General features: G+C 37.3%; 1 protein-coding gene across 1 annotated transcript in view; it reads right to left on the bottom strand.

The window, feature by feature from the left end:
• The window catches only part of LOC110063228 (laminin subunit alpha-2-like), a 44,894-nt gene that overhangs the window by 21,035 nt on the left and 6,438 nt on the right, over positions 1–17,421 (bottom strand). The window contains exons 8-31 of the mRNA XM_089295216.1: positions 17,129–17,232; positions 16,633–16,738; positions 15,647–15,808; positions 14,426–14,525; positions 13,844–13,919; positions 13,071–13,515; positions 12,547–12,690; positions 11,940–12,076; positions 11,420–11,484; positions 10,405–10,555; positions 9,569–9,709; positions 8,444–8,527; positions 7,608–7,703; positions 6,794–6,889; positions 6,243–6,326; positions 5,530–5,660; positions 4,947–5,058; positions 4,599–4,718; positions 4,067–4,191; positions 3,555–3,635; positions 2,901–3,094; positions 1,997–2,103; positions 1,213–1,390; positions 572–718 (exon numbers count right to left, since the gene is read on the bottom strand). Of these exons, the coding sequence (XP_089151342.1) occupies positions 572–718; positions 1,213–1,390; positions 1,997–2,103; positions 2,901–3,094; positions 3,555–3,635; positions 4,067–4,191; positions 4,599–4,718; positions 4,947–5,058; positions 5,530–5,660; positions 6,243–6,326; positions 6,794–6,889; positions 7,608–7,703; positions 8,444–8,527; positions 9,569–9,709; positions 10,405–10,555; positions 11,420–11,484; positions 11,940–12,076; positions 12,547–12,690; positions 13,071–13,515; positions 13,844–13,919; positions 14,426–14,525; positions 15,647–15,808; positions 16,633–16,738; positions 17,129–17,232 (3,186 nt within the window). The remainder of the gene's footprint in view (positions 1–571; positions 719–1,212; positions 1,391–1,996; positions 2,104–2,900; positions 3,095–3,554; positions 3,636–4,066; positions 4,192–4,598; positions 4,719–4,946; positions 5,059–5,529; positions 5,661–6,242; positions 6,327–6,793; positions 6,890–7,607; positions 7,704–8,443; positions 8,528–9,568; positions 9,710–10,404; positions 10,556–11,419; positions 11,485–11,939; positions 12,077–12,546; positions 12,691–13,070; positions 13,516–13,843; positions 13,920–14,425; positions 14,526–15,646; positions 15,809–16,632; positions 16,739–17,128; positions 17,233–17,421) is intronic.

Here is a 17,421-nt window from a genome sequence, read left to right as displayed (position 1 = left end):
ATTTTCCACAACTTTGACCAGAAATTTAGAATGTTACTGACCAGAGAAGAGAGGGGGACTGATGTGAAACTATCCTGCAGTAAAATGTTTTTAAGACTTCTCTTACCCAATGGCGAAATTTTCAAGACCCCCATCCCCCCTCCATCAACCTCTGGTACTTTAAAAGTATGGTAAAATACTCTGAATCTAATGTACCACCTTCACCTCCGGAGACTATTTGTCTTCAAAGAAGGATTCATTGTTGGAAAGTTGTATGTCCCTTGTTTTTTATTCCACAAGTACCCCCCCCCCCCCCCCTCTGCATGGAGATGGTGCTTCCCCTTGACAAGACTTTTATTGTCCACATCCACCCTTTTTACACCTCAAAATTTTGAGACACGCCCCTTTTCTCATCAGTCCCCCCCCCCCAAACAATTTTTTGAGTGCCCCTTAATAATACCCTGACTTTTCTCTGACCTAAATTTTTATTATCACTTTTTCCTGACGTATTGTAGCCATGGATTACGCTATAAGATAATAACCACACAATAGTTGTTCTATAACCTCAGTTAAACAAGTTACGAGTACTCACGATCACAGCCATTCCCTGAGAAGTTAGTGTGCTGTAACATGCAGCGGTCACACGTTCTACTGGTCACGCCAGGCTTGCAGTCACACTGTCCAGACGCACGGTCACATCGTGTAAAATTGTTTGAGCCAGTCTCATTGCAGTTACACGCTGAAAAATGAAAATGCCGTTACCTCAAGATGACCGCTGGATACACTTGGGACTATGGATTATGGAATAGCAACAAAGGTCTCAAAGGAATGTTTTCAGTTCTTCTATTCCCCTTTTAGTTATTGTTGATGGACAATTTAGCCGCCATTACTCGAGGCAAACACAAGTCATACCGCTAAACAACTTCAAACAAATTTTCTGTGACAGGCTATGACAGCATAAGGAGTTTCAGCAACAAAAGACGTGAGTGTTTAACAAGTTTCATATCACATCACTTAGTTACTACAGAGTAATTAAACTACAACAACGAAGTTTTGTATATCTGAAGACATAGAGTCCTTCTCAGTTCCAACTGGTCTCACAGAAGGTATTGGTGACGTTTTACTGCTGCAAGAAAATCTCACTAAACTCAAAAGAAATTGTAAGTGAATGTCTTTCCTTGTGCATTCCCTTTTTCTTATCAGTTTTATTTACTAAACTAACCTATCCCTTACCTTGACAGGTGGCATTAGGAAGACCAAAGAATCCCCACTGACACAAGTCACACTTCTCGCCAAGAGTGTGGTTCTTGCACTCACAGATGCCCGACTCATTACACTGAAGAGAACTTGATCCAAATCTGTTACATTCACAAGGCGTACAGCCACTTGAAGTGAAGTTATAGCTGTAAGGCTACAAAAAAAACAACAACAATAGTTATAAAATGAACAAATAACAGTGTCTAACCCAATTTTCATGTTAGTTCATTAGGTCAGTTTCCCCATTCATAACCATCCTCGTTCCTTCCTGGCTAATTATCCCCTCTTTGTTATTTTACCTCGGTAAACTACTGTTTTGAACATCACAAAACATTTATACAATATTTTCAAATTGCGTGTAACAATTTTGTACAACTACAGGCCCCACTTGCTCAAAGGGTCGACAACGCTATCAACCGGATAAATTACTATTCAGTGGATAAATGCATATAGTAACAAAACAAACTGTGCTCCCAGTGGATAGTCGTATATCCAGTGAATAGCGTTATCCATCCTTTGTGCCAACTGGCCGCAGGTTATTAAAAAACACTTATTATACACGCAATAGCTGGGCAAATTGTTCTTAGTTAAAAAAAACCATCGCCCATCCAAATCAGGGAAAATATACTCTAAAGCTATATGTACATTCTGTGCAGAAAATGTCATGTCAATACATGAAGAGTCTAGACTACTGACGGAAGACTTACAAAAAGTAACTTTTCAACTTGTTCTTGTCTTTTAGTTTTAAACTATTGATTACCTCACATCTGGAACAATTCAGTCCTGTCACGTGGGGCTTGCAAGCACACTGTCCAGTCACGTGATTACACACATTATGATGTGCACCGATTCCATCACAGACACAAGCTACAAGTCAGAGTTGACATAGATATGATAAATTGATTATAACACACTGTTGCTGTTGGATTAACTTCTAACTATTTTTTGCATTCCACTGCTGTAACGTGAATTTAGATCTGAGTAGGCGCAAGAAAGAACTCCATATTAAACAAATTGTACTGAACTTAACGTTTTGATTACTTCCAAACAAACAAACATGTAAGAATGAAAATTAGAGCCTAAACTTGCAAAATCACTCCTACAGGCGGTGTTAAGAAAAGTTGGTCTTATGAGAATGCGGGCATTGGAAAAAACAAGACTTGCCAAAGCACCACAAAGACCTAAATTTCAAGGGCGACAACACTGAGGGAAACAGAAGAAAATTTAACACTAAAGGATAATCTGTAAGGTCACTAAAGATGTTTTCATGTGAAACTGTATCTACATATAATACTGTAGTGCGAGCTAATAGGGAATTACTTATATTGTGTATCCTTTCAGCGATGTCGTAAAACCAAAACCAAAGTAATCGCTCTAGGCCAGTCACAAAGGAGGTAGACAATACAGTGAATCAATCAAAACTCAAAGTAGCTAACGTGAAGGCAAGCGCGGGAAAACGTGTGCGAACGAGTCACGATTGGTCTTGGTTTTACTTCTGATTGGATGAAAAATTGGCGCGGGTTTTTTGAGCCAATCGCGTAGCGTAGTAATGCAAACCCAATTACTTTTCAACCGCTCTAACATTGACTAGAACTTTCTAACTGGCAAATCTTGATAGTTCACTATGCCCCGTTTTACAGCATGAGAGTTCACGGGCAAGCTACCTTGACATTGTTGTTCAGTAGCATTCCCCCATGTTCCATTCTCACAGCGTTCACAGTAAAAACCAGTTGTGTTATGCTGACAGTTGATACATTCTCCTGTTGTTCTGTTGCAGACATCTGAGTTGTTGTTACAACGACATCTGGAGCAGTTTCCTCCTGGAGTCAGAGGTTCACCAAAGAACCCTAACTCACAACTGAAGTACAAAGAAAGGTCTGCATTAAGAATAGTCATATGGTGAACAAGAAATCAATTGCAATGAAGGCTCATTTAACAATCTACCTTAAACAGAAACGTGGTAATTAAAGTTACTGTTAGAAGAATACTTAACACTGAGACAGTGTTCTACCACATTTCTAAGCACATTAAAGTTCTTCAAAAATACTCTACTACATATCGTATTTTCAACTCTCCTCTCTGTCTTTTTGAGGTTTGGTAAAACAAGTGCTTGGTATATTAAGTCAATCATTCTCTGACATTGTGCAACAGAGACGCAGATTACTTTTATACATCTAACCCCTGTCACAAGCCTCACACACGCCATTCTTTTCCATTGATGCCGAGCTATGGTGAGTGGTCACAAGTGATATAAATTTCCTAATGTGCGTCAGGCTTTTAAAAAAGAGATATTTAGACGGCTTGACATCATTTCTCACCTTCCACAAATGTCTCCCTCGTATCCCTCAGAGCAGTTAAGACATCTTGGCTGACCATCAGCACCAGCTTTACACAGTGCACTGAACAAGAAGAAAAGCGTAATAGCGTAATAAAGGGTAGGGGCTCAAAAATATCTTGTCTGGGAAGACAATTGACAGTCCAATAAAATGTCTTAGTCATGTACACAGAGGTAGAGTCCTGCTACTAAAGACCACTTTTGTACTATGGGATAAGATTAAGTACACACCCTTGAGTACGAAAAGGGTCAAGTGACCTCTGTGACCATAACCGTGGGGTAACAATTCTATTGATGTCTCGCTTTAGAACACTGTTTACAAACAACACTATTCTGAGGATTGCCACTCCCTACTCAAAACATGCTTCTATCTGCTTCGTCAGTAATTTACCCCTATGCGTAATCGAATGTGTGCCGAGTTTGTATGCTTGGTTTTCCTTGCGAAATCAAATCATTTTATTGGAGTACTGTTGTTTCCATGCAGTGCATACTCACGTTGTGGTTCGTGGACTTTCACATGGACATTTCTTGCAGTCACCAGGTGTTCCATCAGTGGCGTTACCATAGAAACCATCCAAACAGATCTCGCAGTGAAAGCCAGTAGTGTTGTGAGCACAATTCTGTTAACAAACAAGTTAAGCAGGTTTTGAGTAAAACAATATTTCAGTTTCCTACCACTGCTCTAGTTTTTCAATACCGGTAGACTGCAAGCAATCTCTCTTTTGCTCGAAGTTCCGTGATGAAGAAAGCAAAACAGAATGCAATACAAGCGTGCAAGTGTGACATGTGAAGCTGCGAGCTGCACGCAGCATTGGCGTCAGAAGATGAGGCATGCTCACTTGTTTTGCTTTCTTCCCCATGGACTTCTGAGCAAAAGACAGACTGCTCCCAGTCTAGTTTTTCAATAAGCTTCACTTGCACTGTCAGATATAAGAGATAGAGATGCTTAGGAATACATTAACTTACGTGTAGCAAAAAGGAATCAGAATAACACTAGACCCATGACAGCGAGATGTTTATGACTTACCAAGCATTGTCCTGTAGCAGAGTCACAGTCCCGAGTGTGACCATTACAGTTACATGGCTCACACTTGCCAAGATACATGTCACTTGACACATTCACTCTGTGATAACCACTTGCACAACGCTAAAAAGTAGGGAGAATAAAACTCTTCCGTCACATTTTTGACAGTTAATGAGGAATGAAAATCAATAAGAAACCAGCCATATTTTCTTTCTAATTAACTGTGGATAAAACTATTTTGTGAGAAAGACAGTAAACCACGAATCACCATGCAGTGATACTGTAGGTAACAACAGCCCATAAAAGATTGGCACTACATCTCAGTAGTAAACAAATTAAAGTGTGTCATACCTCACAGGATAAACCAGTATAACCTGTTCCACAGCTGCACTGTTCTACGTCATAAGCTCTTCCGGCTTCTGACACTGCGTCACTTACATCAGAAACTTCAACATCGCCAAGGCTGCATTTGACAAAGTACAATTTTCTCATTTAACTACTTTAATTATAATTTTGTTGCTATTGTTACACACCTTAATTAAAAAACAATTGCAACATGATTATCTCAAGTATTATTTTCTTACTGAATACTGTCTATTACCAAACTGCACTAGGATGAAAATGCAAACCTTTGCTTGGATAGAACACTATATGATGTATATTGTATCTATGTGACCTGTAAGTATCAATGTGACTTGTTGCATCATTGCTTTTATTTCCAGTGGGGCATAATCCTTCTGTTGTTTACTGGGGAAGGCACTTTATTCTTATAGTGCCTTTGTACTGGCAAATTGTACGCATAAAATGCTGGGGCGGGGGAAGGGTGCGGTTAAGTTCCACCAACCCTCATGAAGGAAACATGAGCCTTGATTCATAAAGACAGTAACCTTACTGACAGACTTTCCAGCTAAATATGAAATAATTGATGGCTGACCTTGTGAGGTAAGTTCCTTGACCATCAGAATAAAATGATGCTGTGATGAGAAGACCTTGCAGCCTGGCCAGCACAAGCAGAAAGTCTTCTCTAGACACTGGTAATGAGTTTCCACTGTGAACCCAGGAACTCTGGACAAGATCAAAACGGAAAAATCACCTGATGTGTCTTGTAATACTCTAATACTTGTCATAACATTAATTTGTAATAGATGTACATGTATTACAAATGAATCATTATTTTAATTCAAAGTCTAAAGTTAACTTTACTAAATGAAGCCAAATTGTACTTTACAGGATGTTTCAAGCTGGCTATTCTTAATCAGACTCAATGTCCACTAAGATACCAGAGTCTTGTACATTCCATGGCATGATGATGTTGATGGTGACAACAAAGCTAATGAACCTTTGGAAAGCTAATGGCTTGTTCCACTCTGTTTATTGTAAATCCTTGTGTCTTTTCAACCCTGAGTACATGATAACAAAAGGTTTCCTTTGATTTTATCTGTAAGGCACATCCATCGTTTTCCATTGATTTTAGACATTCACGACCAAGCTCTTACGAATTTTACAAATGTCTTGAGAACTTACTAGTTCTTCACCCTACAAGATGTTTCAATTATGCTGCCAATATTTGCACTGGCAACTGCAACCATTATGTAGTAAAATTACTTTCTAAACAAGGGTAAACGTTATAGTAAGAAACCACCCTACCTCTTTGATTGATACAGTTCTTGCAGCTATCTGGTCAGCAGACACTACTGTCAGGGAATGCTCAACTGATATGTTCTTCACTCCCTAAGATGAAGACCAAATATGCTACATTTAGTAACAAAACTGAACAAATGCTGTAAATACAACTTTAAATCACTTTTGAAAGGGCTAAGGATAACTTCATTTTAATTTAGATTGACATTCAAACATCCTCCTGGTATTTGGCACTCACATACCAGTAGTTACATGTAATGAAGGCCAAATGTGTCTAAACAGGTACAGCAGCTCTGTGGTTCATTGACATCTTTGCACTAATGTCCGTCGTTGTTCCAACTGTTGTTGGCTACTATTAAATTTCATTAACCAAAGTCCCTTTCCTCTCAAAATCCAGTGAGTGTTTACTTAATATTATTATTTAGCTACATAAATACTCCAGTGGGTGTTTACTAAATTTCACTAAATAAACACTCCTTTCGTATAGCATTTGTTCATATTTTCACTCATTAGTATATCTCTGTACATATCATTTCTTTGTTCATTCCCATATCTACCTTCAGGATAACTTTTGGCTGTGATGTTATCAAGGTCCCATTTGACAGTGGTTTGAAAAAGAGTTTTAACTTTAAGTTTCCACCATAAGCTCCAACCTAGCAAATAAATATACAACCAACGTAAAATGTTTCATGACTCATCCATTTAGCATTACACTATAAACAAACATGCCTGGAAACTAACTTACTCCAAGTATTATTTACAGCTCCTTCAATTCCAAGTACAAATTTTTTTTTACCAGTCCAGAACCCTTACTGATTCACACACTTTGGGCACTTTGTACAACCTGATCTCATGACCTTGTCAGTCATGTAAAATGGTTGTGGTAAATGGACAACAGAAATAGAAATAGTACAGTATGATGAGATAACTACGATTAAAAATTTGGGACTATTGACAAAGCGGTGCAACATTTTATGGCAACATAAATGTTTCACCAAAAAATTAAAACTTAATTGCTCGACGGCACAGCTCAACATTTATTTATATTCCTAACTTAATTTTTATTTACTAGACATCAATGGTCTCAAAATTGGTAATCGTACCATTTGAAAGACCATGCTTTTCTATTTCTGGTCTTACATTTTATGACATATCCATTTTTTTAAGACTGATAAGGTTAACTACATGACACTGGATTCTAGATCTGAAAGGCTTATTCTTTTAATGAAGTTGAGAGATTTTGGTGGCAGAACATGACAGTACAGCAGTTGCTGACAATAATCTCAATATTCATCATTACCTGACTAGTTACTGATGAATTACCAATGACAAGATAGGACATTTAAATCTACTGGCAGGTATAGCTCTTACCAAGCTGTCATTATTGAAATTAGAATTTGTTTTCCAATAAAGAGTTTCATTGGTTGAAATGTTTGCAGCAATCATGCTCACAGGACTGCCATCATGCTAGAGACAACAGATGAAATAAATTATTAGTAATTAAAATGTTTCAATAAGACTTGAAACTATTAAGATTCCTAATGTCTTAATAGTAGAAACAACAAGAATTAACTACCCTTTGAGGAATGCCTGTTTTTCAAGGACATTTACCCTGTAGCTTTACTTAGAAAAAGGTATTATTATAATTATGCAATAAACCACAAGAAAAAATACTGCAGACTATGATACTAGGTACATTTTTCAATTAAAAACAGCTTAGAGCCGTTATAAAAATTTAGTGAGTGACCTACATTTATTTCAGAAATTAAGTAAAGGGCCTTTCTACCGATATCACACAATACCAACAACATTTTGTATTTTTCAAATAAACAAAAAAAGACACCTCCATAGATCAATTTACCTTCGCAAATTTCACAAACAAGTAAAGTTTCATAAGATTTTTATCATAAAGAAATCTGTGCCAGGGGGCAAGCGTTGCCCCTGGCATACATGTACATTTTGTTGTGAAAATTGCCAATTTTGGGATCCTATATCTTCCTAATTTTGCAACAGATTCTTATGAAACTTCACATATTTACTATCTTTTGCATGATAAATAGAGGGGTGAGGTTTATTTTTTGTCCAAATGAGGAATTTCCAAGCGTGTGACATTGGTAAAAAGATCCATTAACACCACAGGTACATGAAGCAGATTCTAGTTTACATTTGAGACAAATTAAGTTTTCTTCAAAAGGTAAGTTTCTTACCTCCACTGAGATCTGAGTGAGATCAATTGAGTTCTGACTTTCTTCAGCTGATCCTAAACTCCAAACACCAAGGCCAACTTCACTCTAAGACAAGGAAGAATTAATACTGAACATTACACAGTCATGTAAAGTAAAACGTTTTGCCAGGACATTTTAGACATGATGTGGAAACAAATTAGCTAGTAAAAGTAAGGTAAAGTCAACTCTTATTAAACAGGGTAGCCCTTTCAGCACTAAGCTGGTATCAATAGGGGCCCTGACAACTATAATTAAAGTACCTGAATGTAGATATAACAAAGTAAGAAACTCTTAAGAGCCAAATAATTAATTATGTAAATATGTACAATAAGTGTTAAGAAATACATCTCAATTACTTTGATATTTATTGGTTCTTGACATTTTTGAAGTTTTAATATTAGTGTGCTTCATATCAAAGAAAACATAAATTGCATGCATCAGCATGTTTCTCTTAAGAACCGTTCGTATGATACCTTCTCTAACTCATTGTTTAACAATCCATTGACAATACACAGAGGAAGTCATGACCATCGTGTTGACCAGTTTAAAGATCTCATCTTGATTAGCATAAACTTTTAAGGACTTCATTTGACTTTTTGTTTACTTCTCAGCTTTGGCTTGCATTAAGAAGATATGACAAACAATCAAGGCAGTGTTTCATCACACTTCCAAACACTTCAGATTTCATCAAAAATGCTTCACTGTAAATCTTATTTCTCTCTTCTTGGTGTTATGAAATGGGATGAAACAAGATTTCTTGTTTGATATAATAATGTATAGAACATAAACCCATTTTACAGAGCTTTGACTGCCTATAGCACAGAGTGACAAAATGGTTATTTGGGCTAAAAAAAAAGATGGCAGCTGTACAGTTTACCACAATATCAAGCGAACCTTACACAGTCCATAAAGTACAAGGAAAGCCATATTTTTGCAATATTTGTCCCTGTGCTAATGACATTGTGTATGCTAGGTTTGAAGATTTTAGAACTTTTCTGTATATTTTTATGAACATTGTTAAAAGTTTTTGTGCACTTAGAATTACATGTACAGGTACCAGTCATCATCTCTTTTCCTACTAAGGATTGATGCTTCAGCCTCATTTACCTGTTTTCGGTAATGTGTTGTACTGCTGCAGTTTGCAGTGATTCCCATACACACACAGTTTGTACATCCTTCTCTGTTACTGCTTGTCAGGTAGAAAAATCCACTCTTGCACTCATCGCAAAGCAAACCAGCTGAGTTGTTCTGATAAAAAAAAAAAAGGAATAATAAATTGAGAGGGGCACTAGACTTACATTTTGACCTCTCTGAGAGAACTCTGCTCAATTTTTTGTAGTATAAGAGCTCCCTTGAAACCAGGGGGCAGATCCAGGATTTTTCTTGGGAGGGGTTGCACCACTATGGAATGGAATAACTGAATAGTGAGGTAAACCCATTTTAAAAGCGAATAGGAAGAAGTGGGTGTCATACCAAGTGGGGTGTACACCCCCTACACCCTCCCCCTAGATCCGCCCCTGCAAACTGAGTAAGGGAAAAGGGTAGAAAAATATCAAAAACATAAACAGGAAAGGATTACACTAGACAAGATTGAATGAAGTAACAAACTGCCTCTAATGAATTTGATCAATGTCCTCAATGTCTAATACAGGTCACACCCACATCCCCTGTTAGGTTTTAGCCCCTTGGCAGTTTGTGTACATTGTTTGCATTTCTTAAGTCTGTATCACTGCATTTTGTCACCAATGAGTCTTACAAAAATAGAAATGTGTCTCATGTGGTCAACTCATGGCTAAGTTGAATGAATTTATCCGGCAGCAGATCATGTATTCCATCTCTGGGATGACTGGTACTTACTGTCAAACTTCTCATATGTGGAACCCTTGTACGGAGTGGAAGATATCACAATGAAATGACTCTGAAACAGAGGCAAGTGTACTAACCTTACAAGGACACTGGTGAGAAGATTTATTACACACTTCACTCAAGCTGCCATTCCTATCACAGTTGCAAGGAAGGCAGCCTGAACTTGAGAAATTCTTGTATCCATCCATACATTCAGTACACTTATCACCCTGTACACCAGGACGGCAGCTGGAAAAGTCAAAACAAGAAAATAGACAATAAAATAAATTCTGCCTCTAACCCTCACAGGTACCATGCATTTTGAAAATGGTTACACCACTAATCAAAACTATAACAAAATTCTCGAACGTGATTGGCTATCAGCAGCCTGATTTGAGCATTAATTGGACAGTGTACGCGTCATGCTTGTAATTGGACAGTACGAGTCATTTTGCGCCTGATGTTGCGGTGCACTTTGTTGAGTAAACTGCTGGGTTTTTCAGCATTCATAATGACGTTTTAAAATCGTTCAGCGTTCAATCGATGGTTTGTTCATTTCTCGAATTTTGTCATAGTTTTGATTAATTGGTAACAGGACATTGTGTCGTCCAATTCAGTCTGTAATCATACCCGTAATTAACAAATCAGACTTCTGCTTCGCAGTCGTCTGATTTTGTTAATCACTCGTATGATTACAGACCAAATTGGACTCCACTCAGTCCTATTACCATTATTAATCAGCTGATACTTCTAAAGGCCATGAGATACTGTAGAATTGTATTATACATTGAACAACAAAAATTATTGTAACACACTACTGTCTGAAATCAGTTTATGAAGGCTGTCTTGCAAAATAATTTTGCACTGGTTTAAATTTTACAACTCCCTTTTGTTCAAAGTGATCACTTCGTAATGCAATTTCGAGGAGAGAATGGGTGCCCACAACAGATAATTCTAAGGGCTTATAAGGTTTAATGATAAGAAGAATAAAACAGACCATGATAAGTTCTGTACACCATACGCAGTTGACCTACTGTACAAGTACCAGCAGCTGGTATGAGAGGCACAGGTTTAATGTACCATGTATGGAGAACCGAATTCAGCGTTCTGTACCTGCACAGTCCAGTGGTAAGGTTACACTGTAAATCCATTGATCCTATTGTGCTACAGTTACAGGCCTAAAGGACAAGTTCAAAAAAGAAAAAAACTAATTCATTATTCATATGCACAGGAAGAGCACAACTACATGTAAGGAAAACCCCTTCAAAAACAGCCTACAAAACACTTTATTTTCTTATGCTCATTGGCACTCTGATCAGCCTGACTAGTGCTACCGTTAACCTGAGTAATGCTCAGGTCAACCTAGCCTGTTTACAGCTAGTTCTCAACAATGGTGCAATCATGTAGCTTTGCCATGTAGTGAATAGTCATAACTGAGACTACAATTTATACAATACAAGTTCAATGAATGTTACTTCAAAATTAAAATTACCCTCACTGATTTTATACATTTCTTTATAATAAAACAATTACATGATGAACTCTCTTGGAAATGAAATAGTCACACAATATAACTACCACAACCAATAATAGCCAAATACAGCCCACAAAAGATGAAAGAATTTAACGTTACCTGACAACCAAGAGTTTCATTCCATCCCCAAAATGTGTGATTACATTGATCACATGTGCGACCAACAGTATTGGGAGGGCAGGTACACTGGCCAGAGATCACATCACAAACTTTATTCTCTCCCTGGCAACCACATTCTGAGGTAAATAGAAACAATCTAGTCAAGGTTTCACATGTTCCATGTTAACGATTTATGTTATTATAAACTAAGATCAAGAAGATTGTTAATCAATTTGCTCGATCCCACAATCCTGCCTAATTCATTGAGCTGTACAAATTTTACCGTCTCTGAGCTGACAGAAAATTGATACAAAAGTTGACAATATTTTGACTAGTTGTAGAAATTTAGCGCTTGGGTGAGCCAAACAAATAAGAAAATCTCTTCTTCAAGCCTCACTATGTAGCCTTATGCTGCCCTCAGCCAGTAGCCTAATAATAGCCTAAAAGAACTATTATGGAGTTGTCTTTGATCATTATTTCTCTGAGACCATTTGAGCTGTTTGGCTAGAGTAATCTCACTGTACAAAGCCACTACGTTTACTTAGTAGAAAAGGATGGTAAACAATTATCTTACTATATTCATCTGCATTTTAATAAAGCACATTACCTGAACATCCCTGTGAAGTGAAATTATAAAATCCTGCAATACACTGGTCACATGTCCTTCCAGTTATACCATGCTTACAGTAACACTGGCCACCATACTTTTGACATGTGCTGTTTAATGAACCAGTCATATCACAGCTGCATGCTAAAGTAAACAGCACAGAAACACAATTTGTTAGTTTTTTTTTGGCATCATTCTACATGATTTGCAAATGTACAAATTGTACTTGTCTGACTGTGTACTTGTACTTCTATCAATTAGCCTCTAATATATCCCTATCAGCAGGATGTACCTAGGCTGACAGTGGTGGACTGAGTGATTTTGCAGGTGGCCATTTAGTCTCACTACCTGTTGGTCTCCTTCAACATAACACTGTATTGTTTGATCATTAGAGTGTAGAGAGACTACATATAGATGTTGATCACCCAAGGAATAACCTGAAAAGACATGATGATGTGCCTTATTCAGGCTTGAATAAAACCAGCAGTAAATACAAAAAATGTAAACAAACAAACTGAACATACACAAAGCTCTTCCAAGATAGTTGACTGTAAGAGAGAAAACTTGCGCGAGACAAAACTCTTCCTGGTCAGTTCCAATTCCCATATCATTTTCGATAACAGAGCAATTTGCCAAGAAATCCTGCCGAGTTGAATTTCTGAGTAATGTCGCTTGATAGAATTCTTGTGGTAAGGCCACAACATCGACTGGTGAAAAGCCAACTATTGATACGTCATAAGTTACATTGACCACTACAGATCCAGTTAATGACATTTCTCCAAGCACTACTGTCAGGTTCTCATAACAGTGTTCGGGACAGCTCTTTAGGGAGACCACACCAGACTTTGAGCCTACACTGATCACAGCTGAAACCCTTGAAGTACTGATGTACGATAGTATCAGAGTAAAGACACCAGTGGAATTCACTCCTTGCACAATGGGAATTGTTGTTGTCCATGTCTTGTTCCCCTAAAATGACATGAAACAAGGTTGAAATCTACTTGGAAGAATGATGGTACTTAAATTATACAACACACATTTTTCTCATACCACGTTACCTATATTGACAAAAGTGAAATTCGACTTCTCAAACCCACTAAAAATTCATCAACTTTAAACAAAGGAAATTATAACTGTGACAGTGTTTGATTAATTGCTCTTAAAAAAAAAAAACATTACAATAATTATTCTAACAAAAGTACTTACTACAAAAGAGAACTAGTGTGTGCATTATTTATAAACAGGGTTACTTACTTCTTATAAGTAATATTATTATAGACCAATTATTTTGCAATACCTGCTGAGAGGTGACAACATGGGAGTCCTGACCACTGATAAAGTGAAGAGTCGGGAAATAGAATCCCACCTGAGGACTGAAAAAAAAACAGAAGGATCAAGGATACTATTATTGTATATGCAAATTAAAATTACATACTGTAATACTGGTTGTCTTTACTACAAAAAAATAAATAAAATAAAAATACATTTTAAAAATAAATAACTGAAGAATAGTTCCCTAACAACTGCTACATTATTACAATGTAAGTTACATACATGGAGATTGTCTAGCCAGCATGCACAATGGGTGCTAAAAATTGTGTTTCAATAAGTGGACAGAATCACATACTTAGCTATACTATTAATTAATAGTATTTTTAAACTGATGTTGCCACTAGTAAATTAAACTAACAGACTCATTTAGAGACTGAGTAAAATACTAACAGCACAAATTTATCAACAGTTTCAAAGCCCTTTATTAATGAACTGAAAGTATACATCAGAAATTTCAGCCATGTATTGTCACAACTTCCTCAATCAGTAATTAATAAATAAATAATATTTATTATTTATTTTAACAAGAAAAGCTTAAACTATTAACCTGTCACACTGTCGTTGGTCAATGTTTCCTTTGCATTCACACTGGCCAGATGTCTTGTTACAAACATTATTGTAAGCACCGCCAATATCACATTCACACTCTAGCATGAAATCAGAAAAGAATACTGTCAAATGATTACACTACCATAGCAAGAAACATGACAGCATTAAATTTTTAGAATGATGCATTCAGTGGGAGGACAGCAACAATAAATCAAAGAGAAAGAACGTTCCATCCATTAGCTTGTCATCTTTCATTTCCCTTGAGCCTTCAACCTTGATAACAAGGCCCTGGATAGACAAAAGTCTAGATACTGTAAATCCTCAAATTAGCCCCTCCCCCCCCCCCTTGAATAAGCCCCCCCTTCAAATAAGCGCCTCTCCTATTGGTCGAAATTTAAAATAAGCGCCCCCCTCTCTTATGAGACAACAAAGGATGTATAGTTTTCATCATGTAGTATTAGATTTGTACATTGTTCCAGTTTGTGAACATGTTAACTGTACACGATGAACACTTTAAATACTAACAGTGCTGAGATTTAAACTTTGGGATAAGCTTTTTATGTCGATAAACAGCTTATGTTGTTGGTTACGCACAGATGACATATTAAAAAAATGACTATGTCAGGCCACAATTTGGAAAAAATTAAATACGTGCCCCCCCCCTTGATTAAGCACCCCCCTTGAATAAGCACCCCACGTCTTCCCCTAAATTTGAAATAAACACCCCGGGCACTAATTCGAGGACTTACTGTACATGTGCAAGCCATCAACTGGAGCTTATCCCAGTTTCCATAGCATATATTTCTACTTATCCCCTGGATGAGATGCTAGTCCACCACAGGGTTACCCTCAGCATTAAATTCACCAGTACCCATTTGTACACATGGGTGGAGAGAGGCACTGTGAGAGTTAAGTGTCTTGCCCAAGAACAGAACACAATGTCCCCAGCCAGAGCAGAAACCGGGCCACTAGATCCGGAGTCAAGTGTACTTAATGTCAGGCCACCGCACCTCCACCCTGGATAAACATAGCTTACCAATAACTAAAGGTAAATTTGAAATGGTCTGTCTTGAAAACTAAGACCCAGGCTTCTACTATCAGAATGTTTGAATTGTTGGTTTGTTGACTTGCTATATAACGTACATTGTGTATATGCTGTGGTTTAAATACATCTTTGGTGACAATAGAATTATTTTATTATCTTGCACTAAGAGGTCACCTGTACAGCCATCAATGTTATCTTCTCGCAGGTCATAGTAGGTATCTTTACATGACATGCAACGCAGTCCTTCAACATTCTTCTTACATGTACAAAGACCTTCTTCATTTGGCTCACATACATTAGAACTATTCACTGTACCAGCTGTGAAACAAGTGCATTCTACAAACAAGACAAACACAATAGTTAACACTGCATCATTACTTCAGGCAACAGTGCCTTATAACTGAAATACACAGGGCTTGAAAAAGTGCTGTCTGATCGTCCGGGACAAGAAGATCTTTCCCGCCAAACAAGTCTTTTTTCATTCTCACTTCTTCATTCTCCCAATGGGCTAGTCTGCGAAAACAATCATCCTTCTTCGTTCCCCGCCCCATGCAAGAGCCAAGACAAATTGCCACACAGCTAAATAAAAGACTTGCCCGGGGCAAGAAAAATTTGAAAGCTGCTTGTATGAAGGGCGAGCTGGAATTCAAGATTTTTTTTAGCGCTAAACGCAACTTACAGTAAAAAATGGTTTTGCACTTTAGGATATATTGCTGTTGTAAGAACAATGTAAAGCTGTCTACTGTATATGATTTTAAGACCAGTCACTCATTTCTGCTTTGCATGGAATTTAAGCAGGGTGGCAGTGAGTGGTTCAAGTAGAGAAAGGATATTCTCGAGAACTGGTTACGGCAAAGTTTTAAAATGTGGTTGGTAGAGTGGATATAGCACTTCCTAAGGAAACCAAAGTTATGTTAAGTGCACTTGGTTTAAGAAAGTGTCTTCTTACTGGCAAATATTTAACAGTGATAAGCTCTTCACAGTCATTGAAATCATTGAAAATTCACACCAAACTTTGAAATACCAAAAACTAATTTATGGAATCTGTATTGTCTTAAATACCTAACACTTGATTCATCACGAGTGACAAGCAATTGATGCCACAACATACACTATATGACTTGACCATCACATAAGTAACTTATAAATTATTGTGCTACCTTGGCAACCAGCTGGGTTATCAGCTGATAAATTGTGATATCCAGGTTTACAAAGGTCACACCTTCTTCCCATTGTGTTATTTTTACAGATACAGTCGCCAGGTTCCTGAAACAAGCAATTTATAAAATGAAATGTACTAACCACAGTGTTTATAACGGTCAAGTTCATGTACTGATGTTTTTCTTTTTCTTTTGATTGGTGCAATATAAAGCATGTGTACACATGTTTTGATTTTCTAGATCCTTCCTGGACTGTTCAGTTTGCAATTCCAGAGGAAATTTGAGTTCAGACATCTTTCTTCACATTATACATGTACACAATCCCAAATTTCCTTTCAAAACAGTGGTTTGACAGACATGTGTAATTTACCATAACAGTCTGTAATGGTTCACAAATCACTGATATTACTGAGAAGTCTTATCCAAGCTGGAAAATACTGCAAATCATATACATTCTGTTCTAAAGATCAATGCAGGTCTGTTGATCAGTGCTCACCATTCCGGGACGTGGAGGAGTCGTATTCTCATCTCTTAAACAATCAAGATATAATACTCCTGGAAGAGTTGCATTTTTAGTCCCTGCGACGCTGCAGTTACAAACTAAAAGGAACAAATTAAAAAGAAATCAATACGAAAAACACAGTGTAAATATCATGAACTGTCAGAGCTGGTTGGTTTCTGGCTATTACATGTACATCTTAAGCAAATGACTACAACTTGAAGGCAAACTGAAATGCTGTTCCCCATCTGGTGTACATGTAGGCCATGAAAAAGGACTTGCACGCAAAT

Source organism: Orbicella faveolata, unplaced genomic scaffold, assembly GCF_042242905.1.
Source record: "Orbicella faveolata isolate gen_17 unplaced genomic scaffold, um_ofav_v1 contig_26, whole genome shotgun sequence".
NCBI lineage: Eukaryota > Metazoa > Cnidaria > Anthozoa > Scleractinia > Merulinidae > Orbicella > Orbicella faveolata.
Note: the sequence above shows the minus strand (reverse complement) of the source record. Positions and strands in the feature narration are given on the sequence as shown.